The sequence below is a fragment of the Homarus americanus genome, unplaced genomic scaffold (genome assembly GCF_018991925.1).
Source record: "Homarus americanus isolate GMGI-L3 unplaced genomic scaffold, GMGI_Hamer_2.0 scaffold24523, whole genome shotgun sequence".
NCBI lineage: Eukaryota > Metazoa > Arthropoda > Malacostraca > Decapoda > Nephropidae > Homarus > Homarus americanus.
Window position 1 is genome coordinate 5,692,518 of NW_024744357.1, and position 17,037 is coordinate 5,709,554.

A 17,037-nucleotide genomic window follows, 5' to 3' on the forward strand; every position below is an offset into this window, starting at 1 on the left:
CAGCAGCTTAACTACTGTACTGTATGTGGAACACTGTATCTGTTCACGCCCCATTTGGATATGTTATGTTTGGTGCAGTTTGGTTAGGTTAGAGTACTTTTGATAAGGTTAGGTTAGGGTACGTTTGATAAGGTTAGGTTAGGGTACGTTTGGTAAGGTTAGGTTATGGTACGTTTGATAAGGTTAGGTTAGGGTACGTTTGGTAAGGTTAGGTTAGGGTACGTTTGGTAAGGTTAGGTTAGGGTACGTTTGGTAAGGTTAGGTTATCAATAAGTTTAGTTAGGTTTGGTTGAGTTAGGTTAGATTAGGTTTGCTTTGATTGAGTTAGCTTAGGTTAAGTTAAGTGGTTTGTGATGATGATTGATATCTCTGTACACTAGTTAGAAAACAAATATGAGGAGCGTTCATACAAAGCTGTTCTTTAGCCACCTTTTATAATTAATTTATGGAGACAGTTAGTAAGAGTTAGTGAGTTTAGTTGTGTTTTTGGTACAATAATTTATGTGTACCAGAGTTTGTACACCAAGCATCCATGGCTCAGGTCTAAGAAGGACGAATTATCTTGAGAAATTTCCTGTTTATGTCGGTAATTATCAGTTTCACAAACCATATCACTCAACCACTGGAACCATCAGGACAAGTGTGTGTGTGTGTGTGAGAAAGTTTTATTGTCATTATAAGAAGCTGATTTAGTTTGTTTTTCTAAATATAATCTGATGAGAAGTGAACATATTTTAGTAATTTGTGAGACATTGTTGAACTGTTGCTAGTGAGGACTGTGGTAATATTGATAGACAGGTGGATGAGACAGATAGAAGTACAGTACTCAGACAAGTTATGGTTACATGTTAGGACTCTGGGTGGTGAGTTGTATAAGACACAAAGGCATATAATTTGTGTTGAGTGTGTGAGACAAAAGCCTCAGGTTCCATACACTTTGTGGTGGGATTTAGATCAACTCTAAATACACATGCCACTGTTAACTAATGTCCTGAGTTGACGTGGGTTGGTCCCCTTCCTTGATGTTGGGCGCCGAGTTTGTTTATGCGGCAGCTACAGTAATACCGACAGCAGCGTTGTTGTTGTTTTTCTCTCCTTTAACGTGCTTCTCGGTCCCCTCAAGTGACTCAACCTACACACTTCACCTCACTTCACTTCAGTATTTGTGATGATGCTTATGCACTCGCATATATATCCTGTCAACTGAGCTCTGTCCCCATTGGCCACCACCAACCAACACTTACAAATACTGATGGTTGTTTGGGATGCCAGAAGTGAAGAGAGCTGGATAGATAGGTTAGGTTATGAAATGCTCTCTAGGGACAAGTTTTGGTAACACACACACACACACACACACACACACACACTACACACACACACACACACACACACACACACTGCTGCTACTGCTTCTGTTGTTGACGATGATGATGAGAAATAGACAATGGTTCATCTATAAAAATTTTATTGCTTGTGCTAAGACTATGTTATGTTATGTTTAGTTAATTTATTATTTGCAAACATAATAATTTATCCTTTTTCTTTTTTTGAGAATGGGATCCTGCTAATTCCATCTTTTGTTAATTAAATGTATTATTATTACTGTACTACAAAAGTGCGTGTGTTAGTCCACAATTATGAAGCACTGCATGAGGTAGAGAATGCTGTGTACGGTAACTGTGATTTAGTGTTTATGTAGACAATATATAACTACTACTGTACTGAGGATTTTACTAGTTTAGACCAACACAGTTCTGGTGTTTTTTCTCACTAGCCGTACAGTACTTACCTACAGTTTAGTACGTACACTATATTGACATAAGACAATTGTACCTGGAATTTTATGTCAATATTTTTTTTCTAGACCTGTTGCAAGTTTTTATGATGTTATTGAGAGTTGAGAGGTACAGCACAGAACTGTACAGTTTGTGTTAAGTCACTTGAAGTTTTATCTGTAAAAAGTGTTGTATGTTTGATGTAGTAATACTTTGAGTCAAACAATATACTTCAGTAAGAATTTAATATTTATCTTAATTACTAATCACAAAAAAAGTCTTTGCTAAGAATTTGTGATATTTTAAAACATTAAAATTTATCAAGAAATAAAAAAAAAATGTTTTGTTTTGAGACATTTCTGGATTTCATCGAAAAGTTTCACCATACGCTCGTGTCTGATCGCTCCGATGAATTAATTTATATTCCACTTGCAGTACCAGCTGATGGCGTGAAGGGCAAGACGTGGGGCCCCAGCACAGCGCACCAGAAGGAGCGAGGCCACATCATCCCCCAGCACCACGACAACCAAAAACGATGGAGTAAGTCTGCGCCCAATCTAGAGAAAACTCTCCGGCCCCTTCCGTACACAGCCACCATGACGGGGCTCAACCAGATAACAGCCTATGGTCCAGAGATTGGTAAGTTTAGGATGGGTAACCAACAAGCAGATGCTGGCCATAAGCATTCCAGTGATTGTCATGTCATATGACTGTGACGGTTCAGTGACGACTCAGATCGTAATCGTCGAAACGACACAGAAGAAAACAAAAAACTTAATGTTATCAGATTCACTGGATAAATAAAATAAAACTCTGAAGGAAAAAAAAAGCAAACTTAACTTGTCTGAGTCACTGCGATAAATTGTTACCATGAGATATTTTGTGGACTGTTGGAGAACATACTATACTGTACATAGTTAAGTTTTAGAAGAGATAATGGATGAAGGAAATAAAGGAGCTTAATGGCATTCCCCCTCTACCTTTCAAGCTGGCAATGGATATTACTACATGCCAGGTACAGTATATTACACTTGTCCTGTTTATCTATACACTTAATGGCTTCCGAGGTTAAGGGAACCCTGAGAGCGTACAGTTGTCCGCAGGTATAGTGTGCCGCCCCTCGGTCGCCTCTCCGATCATCTGACCAACAATATAATGTTTTGGGTATTATATGTACCCGAGATTTATACCAAGTGATATGACAGATGTAATATCAGTAAGATAAAGACGGTTCCACTGTGATTCCCAAGTTGTCACATGTACGGAAAGGCCATCGAGGGGTGGACCACTGTACCTGTGGACAACTGTTCCTTTAAGCGACTCTGAGAATGTACCGTAGTATTAATCATAAACTGTTGGAAACCGAACTGGACATAACCAAAAACCTGTAAGTGGTAACTGCAGCTCTATAGGGGGAGTCAGTCATTGGAGTAAGATGGTTATTGTATGTGTTTCTGTGCCTACCTCTGTGACACTCCACTCTCTAACTTAGGATACTTTAAAGATGGAATAATTTAAGACAAATAGGTAACAAAATAAAGATGAAGAACTGGTGAGAATTGGAAATAGAAATAGTTGATTTAGCCGGAAAAATAACAAATTGAACAACAACACGTGGACACTCTTGGAGGCGGCACATGTATGTGGTAGCAACACTAAACCCACAACCAGAGAGAATAGTGCGACGCATAAAGGAATAAGTTAAAGAGAGCGATAATGGAATACATATGAAGATTACAGCTAAATAGTGACACACACAGAGAAGAAAAACATTTATCCATCCATGAAAACTGAAATGGTGAATGGAGAAGAAGTTTAAGGGGTCACTTTTGAGAGTCTTTACCATAGATTTAGCCCCAGTATCACCAGACATTGTAACAGTAGTCTTGGGTGAGTAATGTCTAGGTCTGGTTGGTGGTGATGCCTTGAAGATAACTTAAATGGGTTCTGTTCTCTTGTAAGATTCCTAAAAGATTTTTTTTTATTATCTTTGGTAATTATGAAGATATACTAATGTTGTCTAGTGATGTACAGTAGATTAACATGTTAGGAAAAAGGCTTCATTTTTTTCTTCAGGTACAGATATTCAGAAACATTAGTACAACGACATCGTTAGGTGGACAGTAAAGGTATAGTAATTTCCAAGTTATGTCGCTATTGTGGTGTTGGTGCTCTAATCTAGATGTAGACACAGTTATTTCTAGAATTAACTTAATCTAGTCATTTGGGTATAAAGTACAGGTACAGTAATTCTCTACTGAGTTGGTGTCTTAATCTACATGTTTTATACAAAGTTTTTAACCCAGCCATAACACATGTATATTACTCAGTGTTCAATATCTCTGTGTTGACCTACAGCAGTACAGTACACAGTGTTGACCTACAGCACTACAGTACAGTACAGTACTCAGTGTTGACCTACAGCACTACAGTAGACGTTGACCTACAGCAGTACAGTACACAGTGTTGACCTACAGCACTACAGTAGACAGTGTTGACCTACAGCACTACAGTACAGTGCAGTACTCAATGTTGACCTACAGCAGTACAGTACAGTACAGTACAGTACTCAGTGTTGACCTACAGCAGTACAGTACTCAGTGTTGACCTACAGCACTACAGTAGACAGTGTTGACCTACAGCAGTACAGTACACAGTGTTGACCTACAGCACTACAGTACAGTACAGTACTCAGTGTTGACCTACAGCAGTACAGTACACAGTGTTGACCTACAGCAATACAGTACAGTACTCAGTGTTGACCTACAGCACTACAGTACACAGTGTTGACCTACAGCAGTACAGTACACAGTGTTGACCTACAGCAGTACAGTACACAGTGTTGACCTACAGCACTACAGTACAGTACAGTACTCAGTGTTGACCTACAGCAGTACAGTACAGTACACAGTGTTGACCTACAGCACTACAGTACAGTACACAGTGTTGACCTACAGCAGTACAATACAGTACAGTACAATACAGTTCAGTGTTGACCTACAGCACTACAGTACAATACAGTTCAGTACATGACCCAGTATATTATATTGTTTCAGAGTGCACCATTGATGAGTGGAGAGCTTACTTGGACAACAATGGTTAGAGAGACAAGTCCTCTCTAGTAGTACTGTACTTATATGTGTGTGATAAATATTAGTGAGTGTTATAGCTCCTGTAGACTGACTGTTTGTGTCACACCTTGGTTGTGTGTTGCTCCGACTCATCTCTGAGTGTTGTTGTTTTTCAGAGATTAAGTCAATGATTTTTATTTTTATGCTTGTACAGTACAGTACAGTACAGTACAGTACAGTACAGTACAGTACAGTACAGTACAGTACAGTACAATACAGTACAGTAGTAAGCAGTTTTAACGTGTTCTCGTAATTGTTTTATCAGAAATGACATAAATATTTCCCCTGTTTAATGGTGTGTGGGCTGTGTTTGTTGAGACCAAATACTGTAGACCTTTTACATGTGCTGATTATTTATAGAGAAGCCTTTAGTATTTGACCTCAGTAGTACAGTACAGTACAGTATGTAAGAGATGGTGGTAACAAGAGTCTGTGATGCTGTAATGAACCTAGTCGTGTCCATCGTGTGTTAGTTGTGTGTGTCTCTTAGTTAATGACCCCCCCCCCACCCTGTGCAGTAGATCATTGTTGTGCCTTAAGTGATTATAATCTTAGATCTAGATAGTGTATTGTTCTTAGGTCATGATGTTTTAGATTTATAATGTTGTTTCAGGGGCTGAGTTACTGTACCTGTGTGTCTCCTCTCTTTCAGTAAAAGCTTTAAATATTATTTCTAAGATATTGTATTTATGATTTAGAAAGTCTTGATATTTAGATGATAATATTTGTAGGATTTTTTTGTCATTGAGAAAATTCTTCCCCACTTTTGAAAATTTTCTTGACGCAGAAGGTTCCATCAGTGGAGTTTTAACTTACATATCAAGTAACCTCTCTGATAGTTATATTAACACTGTGGTAGTTATATTAACACTGTGATAGTTATATTAACACTGTGATAGTTATATTAAGCAGTCCAGTCAAGGAGCCATGATAAAGTAATGTCTCTGTTAGCTTGAATCCCTCAAAACCGGAACTCTCCAATATCCGGAATTGAAGTTTTCTAGGAAAATCGTTACCAAAGAAAGAATTTTCCTCAAAATTTCTACTGTGGGAATAATTTTCCAAGGGGCAGATTTTCCAGAAATTCAGAAAAAAATTTTCCAGTACCCGGAAAATTAAGGGGAGGAGGGGATATTTTTCCTCGGTTTGAGAGATGATGTAATACAGTAAATCCTCGTATAACGTCGACCCTCTTAACGTTGTTTTGGTATTACGTCGCTACTCTTTAGATACCAATAATTCATTTAACGTCCCAAGACTCAATATAATGTTGTTTTTGTCATCACTGTTTTCCCATAAGAATGCATGTAAATGGTACAGGTTAGGGGAATTGACTTAGCAGAATGTAACTTACATTGCTGGAATCCTTGTAAGTTAGTGATTAATTGGAATATAAACATGCTATAGTTTGCACTAGACATAAAAATTTTAGTAATTATTTATTTATTTTATTTATTTATTTTTTTTATTAATTTATTATTATTATTATTTTTTTACGGGGATTAGCCCATCCGGGCACAGGTCACTGACCCACATCGGGGCCTGAGGGACGAAAATATAATAATAATAATAATAATACAGGGTACAGTAATTCATGATAAATAAAATTTATAATAAAAAATACACAATTGAAAATAATAATGCATTGGTTCAAATGCCTTCTTCATGTTTCATAATAATTTCTGCACTGTCTATATTATCAATATGTTAACTAAATTTCAGATTGATCAATAATTTTAATATAAAAAATGCAGAAATATTCAAGAGACCAACTTTCTTGATATTTACTTCACTGGAAACTAATGTAAACATAGAACTGATTACTGTATTGGCGAACTAGCCGATCAGCTGATGCGCACAACAAAACGTGTTTGTTGTAAGGATTTTGTTTACCGAAATTTTGTAAATCGAACCATTCGTTAACCGAGAGACCACTGTATATTCACATTATTCGCTGTCTTACAAGGATTCCAGCAATGCAATTTATATTCTACTTTTAGTCTGACATTTTATAAGATCAAAACATTAAGCCTAAAACCACCTTCAATCTTGTCGGAAGTGCGAAGAGGGAGATGATGTGCTGTGACAGCTGGCGCCGGCCAACCAAGGTTACCGAGTGGTATTTATTTATTTGTCATGTAGAGGTGTTTTGAGTTTCTCTTATACAATGTCAATGAATGTGACTATAGTAATGCATACAAGCACCTCACCAGGCATCACACAAGGAGCTTTGAATTTATGTATATGTAATGTATTTCATGGGGCAAAGGGAAGCTCAGGAACATAACTCCCATATTTTATCTTTCTTATGGGGAAAATTGATCCGCTTAACGTTGTTTCGTATAACACTGCATTTTCAGGAAAGTAACCCCGACGTTAAGCGAGGACTTACTGTATGCAATTTCTGGAACTTCTGAGAAAATTTTTCCATTACCCAGAAAATTCCGGAAATTCTGGGGATGAGGGATTTTTCCATCTTTGAAAGAGTCGTCTCATTACCTGGAAATCTCTCATTTCCTAAAGTGCCTACTAAAGTAGCCCAGTACTGTACAATATCAATTTAAAACTTGTTAGTATAAATTGCATTTTATAATAGTGTGGCTGGCTTACTGATTAACCCAGACTGATGTGGGATGGTTTATTTCTGAAATTTAACAGTGGTGCAAATACAGTAGAGTAACCAGGTGTGTTTATTAAGATTAGTGGTACAGTACTGGAGGATCCTTACCTGACTTGCTGGGAGGTGATACAGTGCAGTACAGGTGGGCATTAACATCAGTATCTTAGTATTAGTAGAAGTGGAGACTGGTTTTGTGGAGAAAATAACCTTCTTTGGGTAGTAAGGTCAGAGTAGTGCAGACGTCCCCTGTGTTAGGTTAAGAATAAAAGCTAATCTTGTTACTACCAATAGTGAATAAAATATGAGTCCTTACATTAAAATGCAAATGAACCTCAAAGGGTTGATTTAAGACCAGGAATATATTATACAGTACATAATTATTGTTGGTGAAGACTGCTACTGTACTTAACAGGTCATTAGCTACTGTACCTTAAGTGGACCTATAGAATATTTCTCCCTGGCTGCATGTGGATATTATCTCCTCCTTCCTTCTATTGTATATTTTAACATGTATATCACTTTAACATATTTTGAGATTTATAGATGATTTCTTGACAGACTGCAGCGGTGAGGACGGAGGCTGGAGTGCCAAGCCGGTGCCTCTACGACCGTTGCCGGTGCCGACGCTGTACAATGGCACCACTCCGGAGACCAAGGGCTTACAACCCAAATTCTCTCCGCTGGAACTTCTCGTGTATAATATTGCCGCCATTCTGGCGAGTGTGGCCGCAGGATATGATGTCCGGCTATCAAATGTGACAGCCATTCATCCCAGACTTCTTCCTGTCAAGTGAGTTGTCATCTGCTGTGTATCTTTACGTTAGTCAGGTGGAACTTGAAGCTGCTTCTTGAAACACTGTACAGTGCAGTACAAGATGGTTATAGGAGACACAGGTGTAGATATGTACAGTACAGTTGGCCCTTAACATACGCGGGGGTTAGGTAACAGAGATACCCGTGAATGTTACAAATCCGTGTACTATTGCTGCCCCCCCTAAAAAAAACCTGGCCCCCCATGTCCTTATTTACCGTATATATCTGTGTGTAGTTCGAGTTTTTAAGACCAAATTATTTGGCAAAAAATTGGGGGTCGACCTCTAAACGGGTAATAGTTTCGTTAGGTTGAAAAATATTTACCAGTAACTACCAGTAAACAATGGAAATGACGCACCACCGGCTGTGAGTGTCGGTACAGTTGCCAGGGCAGATCTCTTGCGTCATCATAGCAAGCCCAAAGTAGCCAAATCCATGGTATGGTATGCACAGGATGATGTAAAACATAAAGTATTCATTTTTTAAAGTTTATTTATAGATACATAAATTTTTTTTCATTACATTTGAAACATCAATCTTTGTTAATTAAATTTGAAACAAAAGAAAACTACGATACCGTATTTCTAAATACCGGGTATTTTCATTAAAATATTACATCACAAGTATATTTTACCTAAACTGTGACTGAATGAATATATTCTCAGAAATAAATATGGAAATGTAAAATTTTTGCTGAAATGACGTACGTATTACAGTGGAAAGTGGGATAAAATCATGACGAAAACAATGACTTTTGCTTTCTTTCGTTCAAAAGATGTTACCGTAATCGCTTTTCGAATGGTTTTCAGTTAAAAAACTGTTGCATCACAAGTGAATTAGAATAGAATATTATTGTAATACAACAGTTTTTTAACTGAAAACCATTCGAAAAGCGATTACGGTAACATCTTTTGAACGAAAGAAAGCGAAGTCATTGCTTTCGTCACTTTCCACTGTAATACGTACGTCATTTCAGCAAAAATATTACATTTCCATATTCTCAGAAATAGGTAGTAGTTTCGCTGAAACGTAATGTATTTCAATGTAAATTAGGATAAACTACATGAAAACAAAAGACTTTACCTAACCTTCCGATGTTCAAGATGTGTTACTCGTTTTTTTAATAGTTTTCGGTGAAAATACTGTTATATTAGTGATATTCTATTCATACTGTGCTTGATATAATACATTCACGGAAATGTAATATTTTTGCAACTACAATGCTGATGTCAACACAAGCGTGGTTACAGCGAGCCTGACGACGCGCTATGCGTGTGTGTGTGAGGTAGCGGGAGCGGGCGGTGTGCAGTGTTCGGTGCCGCGCGCGATTTGAATGTACTTCAATTACTTCAATGTACAGAATATTGCTTCGGCGGGGCAATCCGCGTATTTGCGAATCCTTGAATGCTAAACCCGTGTATGTGAAGGGCCGACTGTACTGTAGTGGTCGTTGGATTAAGTGAGTCTACGATTATGCTCTGGTTAGGTGAGGTGAAGTGAAGTGAGGTGAGGTGAGGTAAGGTTAAACTTACAACACATTACAACACTGTTACAGGCAACACATTACACACTGTTACAGGCAACACAGTTACAGGCCACACATTACAACACTGTTACAGGCAACACATTACAACACTGTTACAGGCAACACATTACAACACTGTTACAGGCAACACATTACAACACTGAGGCAGTTATTCTCTTGTTTGCATCAGATGATTGAGGTAAGTGTTGATAATCCCCACAGAGCTGAGGATGAGGACGGGGAGTACCAGAGGTGGATGGGTGTGAGTGAATACGAGTTCTCCAGTCCGTCGGGTTACGCCCACAACACCTATCACGGTCCATCGCGACACTCACGGCCCGCGCTGGTCCTCGAACCCAAACCCATACGCTTCACGGATTCTCCCCAGCACTTTGCCAGCGGCCCTGTGGCTCTTCCCCCGACTCAACAGACGCCGCGCAGAAAGTCGTCGTCGGCGAGTAATGACAGTGAGGTAATGTTATAATTCTATTTGACCAAATTGTGGAAAATGCTGTTTTATTTTTAATTATCATTTGATCATTCATCAGTTTACTAGATATTCAGGCAGTTGTTTGTCTTTGTTTTTTGTTGTGACCTTTATTGTTTAGTATAAGTTTCACTGTGTCTCTTGGTTCCTCAAGTACTGTAGCTACTAACATTTTTTTTTAAATGTGGAAAATTAAGAATTAAAATAATAACTGTAGGAATTTGTTAACAGCAGCAGGTGGCCAGCTACAGCGGCCAGCGAGCCGTGTACATCCCGGGTCCAGCCGACTACCTGCGCCCGGACTATAGAAGTGACCAGATGATGGTGTGGGGCGAACGTAGTGAACACTCCTCTAAAGCATCCTCTTCTGCCCACCAGCCTCCTCCCTCCCCAAAGACCGATGCAGAGCTGTACCGTGGGGAGACTTACCAGCAGCCGTACGCTCCCGATTACCGCTCTGACTCCGTCGGTTATTACTACAGTGACCGGGCGTATCACGGAGCACCCGCAGAGTACCTCGCCAGCGTTCACTATGAGCAGCGGATTTATCCGCAGTATGTGATGCGACATGCAGCGGCGGCAGCGGCGGCGAGCAGTGACGGCGGATACCACGCCTATGACAACCCGTCTACGTCCGTTTCCTCCTCCTCGACGTCGACAAATCCTCGCACTCCGTCTAGAGTAAATTTTCAACATCGACGCACTCCATCGTCTGTATCCAATGCCTCTACTTCATCCTCAAATGTAAACCCTTCATTCAAATTAGAAGATGAAGGCGACAGCTCGTACTCCACTCCAACTCACCGTAGTGGTCATTTTGAAGTGCACGGAGGACCGGCCCCGCCTCCGAGAGTATCGCGTCAGAATTCACACGAGCTGGACCGTATTGACCGTCCGGGATCTCTGGACCTTCCACGTCATCATCGCTCTTCCTTCAGGAAGTATAACATCAGCTATGGGCGGTCATCTCCTAAACCTCGCAGTGAACGTAGTGGGTCTGGGGGTTCAGGAGGGGGCACTCCCACTAATCCCACTCCGCCAGATAGCATGACGAGCGAGGACAGCAGCTACGTCAGCGCCCCGGACATGTACTCCACACTCTCCGGTGGATCCGGGGGCAACTCGACCGGGGGAGGACGGGTGAGATTCTCTCCTGCCTCTCACGTCATCAGTCAGGAGGGAGTGCCGGGTCGACACACACTGCTCGACATGCCAGTGGAAGGCCAGAGTCAGGACACAACAAAGCCCCTGACTGCACTGAGGCAGGCCATCAGGAACCAAGAGCAGCAAGCTCTCCTCTCACAGGCCAACTCATGGACAGCTTTTGATGACGGCAGTGACGAGAGGTTGTAGCAGCACTCCACACGAGCCAACATGCTCTCAGGGGGGCATAAGCCCAGTTTACATTCCAGGCACACAAGAGGGTAATTCACTAGTTTCTCAAGTTTTCATAAAGGTTGATTTAGCAATCTTAGGAAAGTTATCATCTTGAAAAATAGGGGAATCTATTGAATTTCTCTGCTGTCCTCTTTCTTTTGCTATCAGTGAAACAGTTTGTCATATCTTGACTGCTTCATTCTGAGACCTGAAGATAGTGGAAATTGAGAGCCAATTGTTGGAGTGAGCAACAATATGGAGTATATGTTATAATCACTGTGCTCAAGCTTTCAGTTTTATGTGGTTTGATGAGAGCAGTGTACATAGTAGTGCCATCTAGTTATTTCTACTTGGTGAGGATTGATATAATTCCTATCAAGTCACAACTTCTGTGATCCTTGGGCAGCCTTTGTGTAACTTTTCACCTCTTTGATGGAGTATAAGAGAGGTGGCAGACGTGAGTACTGTAATTGTAAGGAGGATAGTGAAAGGAGGCACAGATAAATATGGTTGTGGAAGATAGTGTCGTCAAGTGTTGGCCGGAGGCCTTGTCGTTAAGTAAGATTTATTAATATTGGTACGGTAGTCAGTCTACACCAGTTCCTTGTATCGCTCACAATAAGGTTCACTTTTCCAGATCACCGTTTAAACCATTTGTTCGCTCTTTTGTTCAACCCGGAAATTCATTTTTTACTCTAAATTAAACTTTAAGACCTTACTGTGAAACACGAGATTGTACTCTTACTGAAACACTGCAGCTCCTTGTAGGTAAAGTTGAAGATGAAACCTTGTGTGCAATATACTGGTAGTCACTGTTATCACTCCACAGTACTGTACTGTACTGTAGTTAGGTGTCCATTGTTGATTCAAGAATTTTTAATTTTTTTTAATTATACTATTTCTTGATGAACAAAAATGTCACTTGGGTAATAAAGTAATATCTCCTTTAGCCGGAATCCCTCAAACCCGGAACTCTCCGATAACCGGAATTGAAATTTTCTCGTAAAATCGTTCCCAAAGCCATAATTTTCCGGAAAATTCCGGCGTTGGGAATGATTTTCCGGGGGGCACATTTCCCGGAAAATTCCAGGGTTGGGGGATATTTTTCTGGGTTCAAGGGATGATGTAATGGGCAATTTCTAAACTTGGAAGTAAAAAACGGAGAACATTTTTCCGTTACCTGGAAAGTTCCGGGGATGAGGGATTTTTTCCGGCTTTGAGAAAGTCGTCTGGTTACCCAGAAATCTCTCATTCCCAGAAGTGCTCTGCTCCAATTGTTCCGGCTAATGGAGATATCACTGTATATTAATGAGAACTTTATCATTTTTTAACAGGTTTCAGTGACAATTTTTTTATGAAATTGCCTTTAGATGTACAGTATGTGCCATATTGTATTTATTGTACTTGTGTTAGTTGGAATGATATCTCTCAGAGTGCGAGATGTACCAAAATTTATAAGATGTCTCCTTTGGAGAGATGTCTCACAGTTTGAGAGATGTCTCATAATTTGAGAGATGTCTCACAGTTTGAGAGATGTCTCATAATTTGAGAGATGTCTCACAGTTTGAGAGATGTCTCACAGTTTGAGAGATGTCTCACAGTTTGAGAGATGTCTCACATGCACAAGGAAGGGTTTTTTTTATATATACTCTGTGTGTTTTTTTAGATGCATTCACTCATTTTTTTCATCTTTAGACAAGAAAACCATCAGAAGTGATATTTTTATTTATGTTTTAGGCACCAAGTTGTGTTAGCTGGACCCAGAGGAGACAGTGAGGCCCTCACTGCGGCAGGTCACATTATAGTGTCTTATCACATTATTTTGGGTTGACACTTGTTGTCATGTGTGGGCTTAAGGTTAATTGATTCATTTGTTTTAAACTGAAGGACATTAGCGCTTTTATACATCCATTTAATAGATCAACATTACTATTTTTGGCAGGAACATAATTACTGCTGTAGGGCATTACTGTAGTACATACATTCTCTGTCTGTGATTATGTAGTCATGAGTTACAGTTTGATAATCAGCTATAAAGAAAATGTCTTCCCAAGTATATACTGTACTGTATTCCTTTACTGGAATACAAGTTATCTGAAAAAAAAAGTTTCTTCTCGATTCTGATCCACTGAAGGATGAAGGAAGAGCTTTACAGTCACGTGTGAGGCGACCTGGTCTCAGAGTCTCAGTGTCATGATAAATTTCTTCTTCTTTTTCTTCTTGTTCTCCCTTCTTTCTTCTTGTTGCCGGTGCCTTTGTTTAATGGGTGGTGGGGCTTCTCTATCATAGTCACTCCTTCATTGCTCTCAACCATCCTTCACTATTTTCTGAAGTTTTCTTTACTGTCCACCTCTTGTACTGTACCTCCTCCTACCCTTACTCTGTGTACAGTACATCTCCTGGTCATCTTAACCATCAAACAACTACTGTAATTAACTTTTAAAAATGATTCTTCTTCTTCTTCTCATAACCAATTTATCACCCATAAGAACACATCAAGTAATGGAGGGTAAAATCTCTTCATACAACATCGCTGTTGAGCCAAATCACTGAGCTGTGTTTAGTGGAAAGAATTTATGTAGCGAGACTCTGGGACCTGTGTGTACCTGTGACTTATTTACCATAGTGGAGTGTCTGTCAGCCTCTACAGGACTTGTAGTGAGGGTGTCAGCCTCTACCGGACTTGTAGTGAGGGTGTCAGCCTCTACAGGACTTGTAGTGAGGGTGTCAGCCTCTACCGGACTTGTAGTGAGGGTGTCAGCCTCTACAGGACTTGTAGTGAGGGTGTCAGCCTCTACAGGACTTGTAGTGAGGGTGTCAGCCTCTACAGGACTTGTAGTGAGGGTGTCAGCCTCTACAGGACTTGTAGTGAGGGTGTCAGCCTCTACAGGACTTGTAGTGAGGGTGTCAGCCTCTACAGGACTTGTAGTGAGGTGTCAGCCTCTACAGGACTTGTAGTGAGGGTGTCAGCCTCTACAGGACTTAGTGAGGTGTCAGCCTCTACGGACTTGGTGAGGGTGTCTACAGGACTTGTAGTGAGGTGTCAGCCTCTACAGGACTTGTAGTGAGGTGTCAGCCTCTACAGAACTTGTAGTGAGTGTGTCAGCTTCTACAGGACTTGTAGTGAGGGTGTCAGCCTCACCGGACTTGTAGTGAGGGTGTCAGCCTCTAGAACTTGTAGTGAGGTGTGTCAGCCTTTACAGGACTTGTAGTGAGGGTGTCAGCCTCTACAGGACTTGTAGTGAGGGTGTCAGCCTCTACAGGAGTTGTAGTAAGGGTGTCAGCCTCTACTAGTGAGGGTGTCAGCCTCTACTAGTAAGGGTGTCAGCCTCTACTAGTAAGGGTGTCAGCCTCTACTAGCGAGGGTGTTAGCCTCTACTAGTAAGGTTGTCAGCCTCTACTAGCGAGGGTGTTAGCCTCTTCTAGTAAGGGTGTCAGCTTCTTCTAGTAAGGGTGTCAGCCTCTTCTAGTAAGGGTGTCAGCCTCTACTAGTAAGGGTGTCAGCCTCTACTAGTGAGGGTGTCAGCCTCTACTAGTGAGGGTGTCAGCCTCTACTAGTGAGGGTGTCAGCCTCTACTAGTGAGGGTGTCAGCCTCTACTAGTAAGGGTGTCAGCCTCTAATAATAAGGGTGTCAGCCTCTACAGGACTTGTGTGACAACACTTTACACTTGGTCTGGAGAGAGAGAGAGAGAGAGAGAGAGAGTAATAAAAGTGTCTTGGACAATAGAGAAAAAGGTATATAATATTGTCACAGTAATTAAGGCTGTAGAGTTATACACACCTTTACTTCCCAAAGTTTTATACTACAGTACAACGGCCATATGTATAAGTACAGTAAGTTCCCCGTGCAACATTCCAGAAAAAAAAACAATAATAATGTCCGGTTTTATTTCATTTTTATCTTTGTGACAGTGAAGTGCACCAGATAATGTTGGTTCTCTTTTTAAACTCATCAAGTGCTTCATTCCAGTCATAATATATTTATATTTATCAAGGTAAACTTTTATAACATGATCTCAGACACCACCAAGTAGTGATGCTTCAGCAAATTATTATTATTATTATTGTTATCAGGATGCCATGTATTTGATGCCATATCTATGATTAGGTTTACTTACTTTGCTCTGCATTGTATGAGGTGAGATGTTTGAGGTTACTTCTTGCTTTGGAAACAGATTCAATAATTAACTGTCCAGGAACCAAGTTTATATGGAGGAAAATTGTGTGAAATTTTCCTCTTTGAAATAACCTATGAGACCAAAGTTGATCTTCATGCATGACTTATAATATATTGAGGCAAGTTCCACACCTGATTATTCCCTGTGGCTTACTCTACAATGACTTACAAGAATTAATTAATTAACAAAAAGCAAATTAAATTTTTTAAGCATTCAGTATTCAAATTTGTAATCTCTTCTTCAAAACATCTCCTCAGTATTTTATGGTTGTCGTATATGTAATAATTTATAGCGATTGATTGATTGGTAAAACATAATATTGTCGTGTGAGGTTTAGGCTGTGAGAGACTCGGGGTTAATATTTGAAAGGCACATTGTAGTGGATGTTGTGAAGTCACCAGTTACCAGCAATAACATAAGAATTCATCATTACTTCCTGCAGTAGAATTTCAATTCCCAATATCTTAAACTGGAGTATTTTGTAACTCAAGAATGAATTTATCCTCAGAGGAGAGTTGTGTGTTGTTGTTGTTGGCTTTTACGAGAATTTGTGTCAGCAATTATGAGTCACAACATGTTTATGGTACAGTACTTTGTAATTCTTGTTTTATATGTAGTTGGTGTTTTAGACTCTGCAGTATATGATAGTACACTGTTGGTCTAAATGATACACTGTTGGTCTAAATGATACACTGTTGGTCTTAATGATACACTGTTGGTCTAAATGATACACTATTGGTCTAAATGATACACTGTTGGTCTAAATGATACACTGTTGGTCGAAATGATACACTTATTGGTCTAAATGATACACTATTGGTCTAAATGATACACTGTTGGTCTAAATGATACACTGTTGGTCTAAATGATACACTCTTGGTCTAAATGATACACTTATTGGTCTAAATGATGCACTATTGGTCTAAATGATACACTTATTGGTCTAAATGATACACTGTTGGTCTAAATGATGCACTATTGGTCTAAATGATACACTTATTGGTCTAAATGATACACTTATTGGTCTAAATGATACACTTATTGGTCTAAATGATACACTGTTGGTCTAAATGATACACTGTTGGTCTAAATGATACACTCTTGGTCTAAATGATACACTCTTGGTCTAA

General features: G+C 39.8%; 1 protein-coding gene across 9 annotated transcripts in view; it reads left to right on the top strand.

Annotated features, from left to right (window-relative positions):
* LOC121877713 (mitogen-activated protein kinase kinase kinase 9-like) overlaps positions 1-14,730 on the top strand; it is a 105,818-nt gene extending 91,088 nt beyond the window's left edge. For 3 of the 9 annotated variants that reach the window (XM_042383547.1, XM_042383550.1, XM_042383554.1), the window contains 7 exons: positions 2,211-2,414; positions 2,764-2,790; positions 4,832-4,873; positions 8,085-8,316; positions 10,087-10,336; positions 10,583-14,663; positions 14,719-14,730. In XM_042383547.1, the coding sequence (XP_042239481.1) occupies positions 2,211-2,414; positions 2,764-2,790; positions 4,832-4,873; positions 8,085-8,316; positions 10,087-10,336; positions 10,583-11,704 (1,877 nt within the window). In that variant the 3' untranslated portion in view covers positions 11,705-14,663; positions 14,719-14,730. The remainder of the gene's footprint in view (positions 1-2,210; positions 2,415-2,763; positions 2,791-4,831; positions 4,874-8,084; positions 8,317-10,086; positions 10,337-10,582; positions 14,664-14,718) is intronic. The other 6 variants (XM_042383553.1, XM_042383555.1, XM_042383556.1 and 3 more) reach the window with 4 other exon arrangements.
* Positions 14,731-17,037: the final 2,307 nt, after the last annotated feature.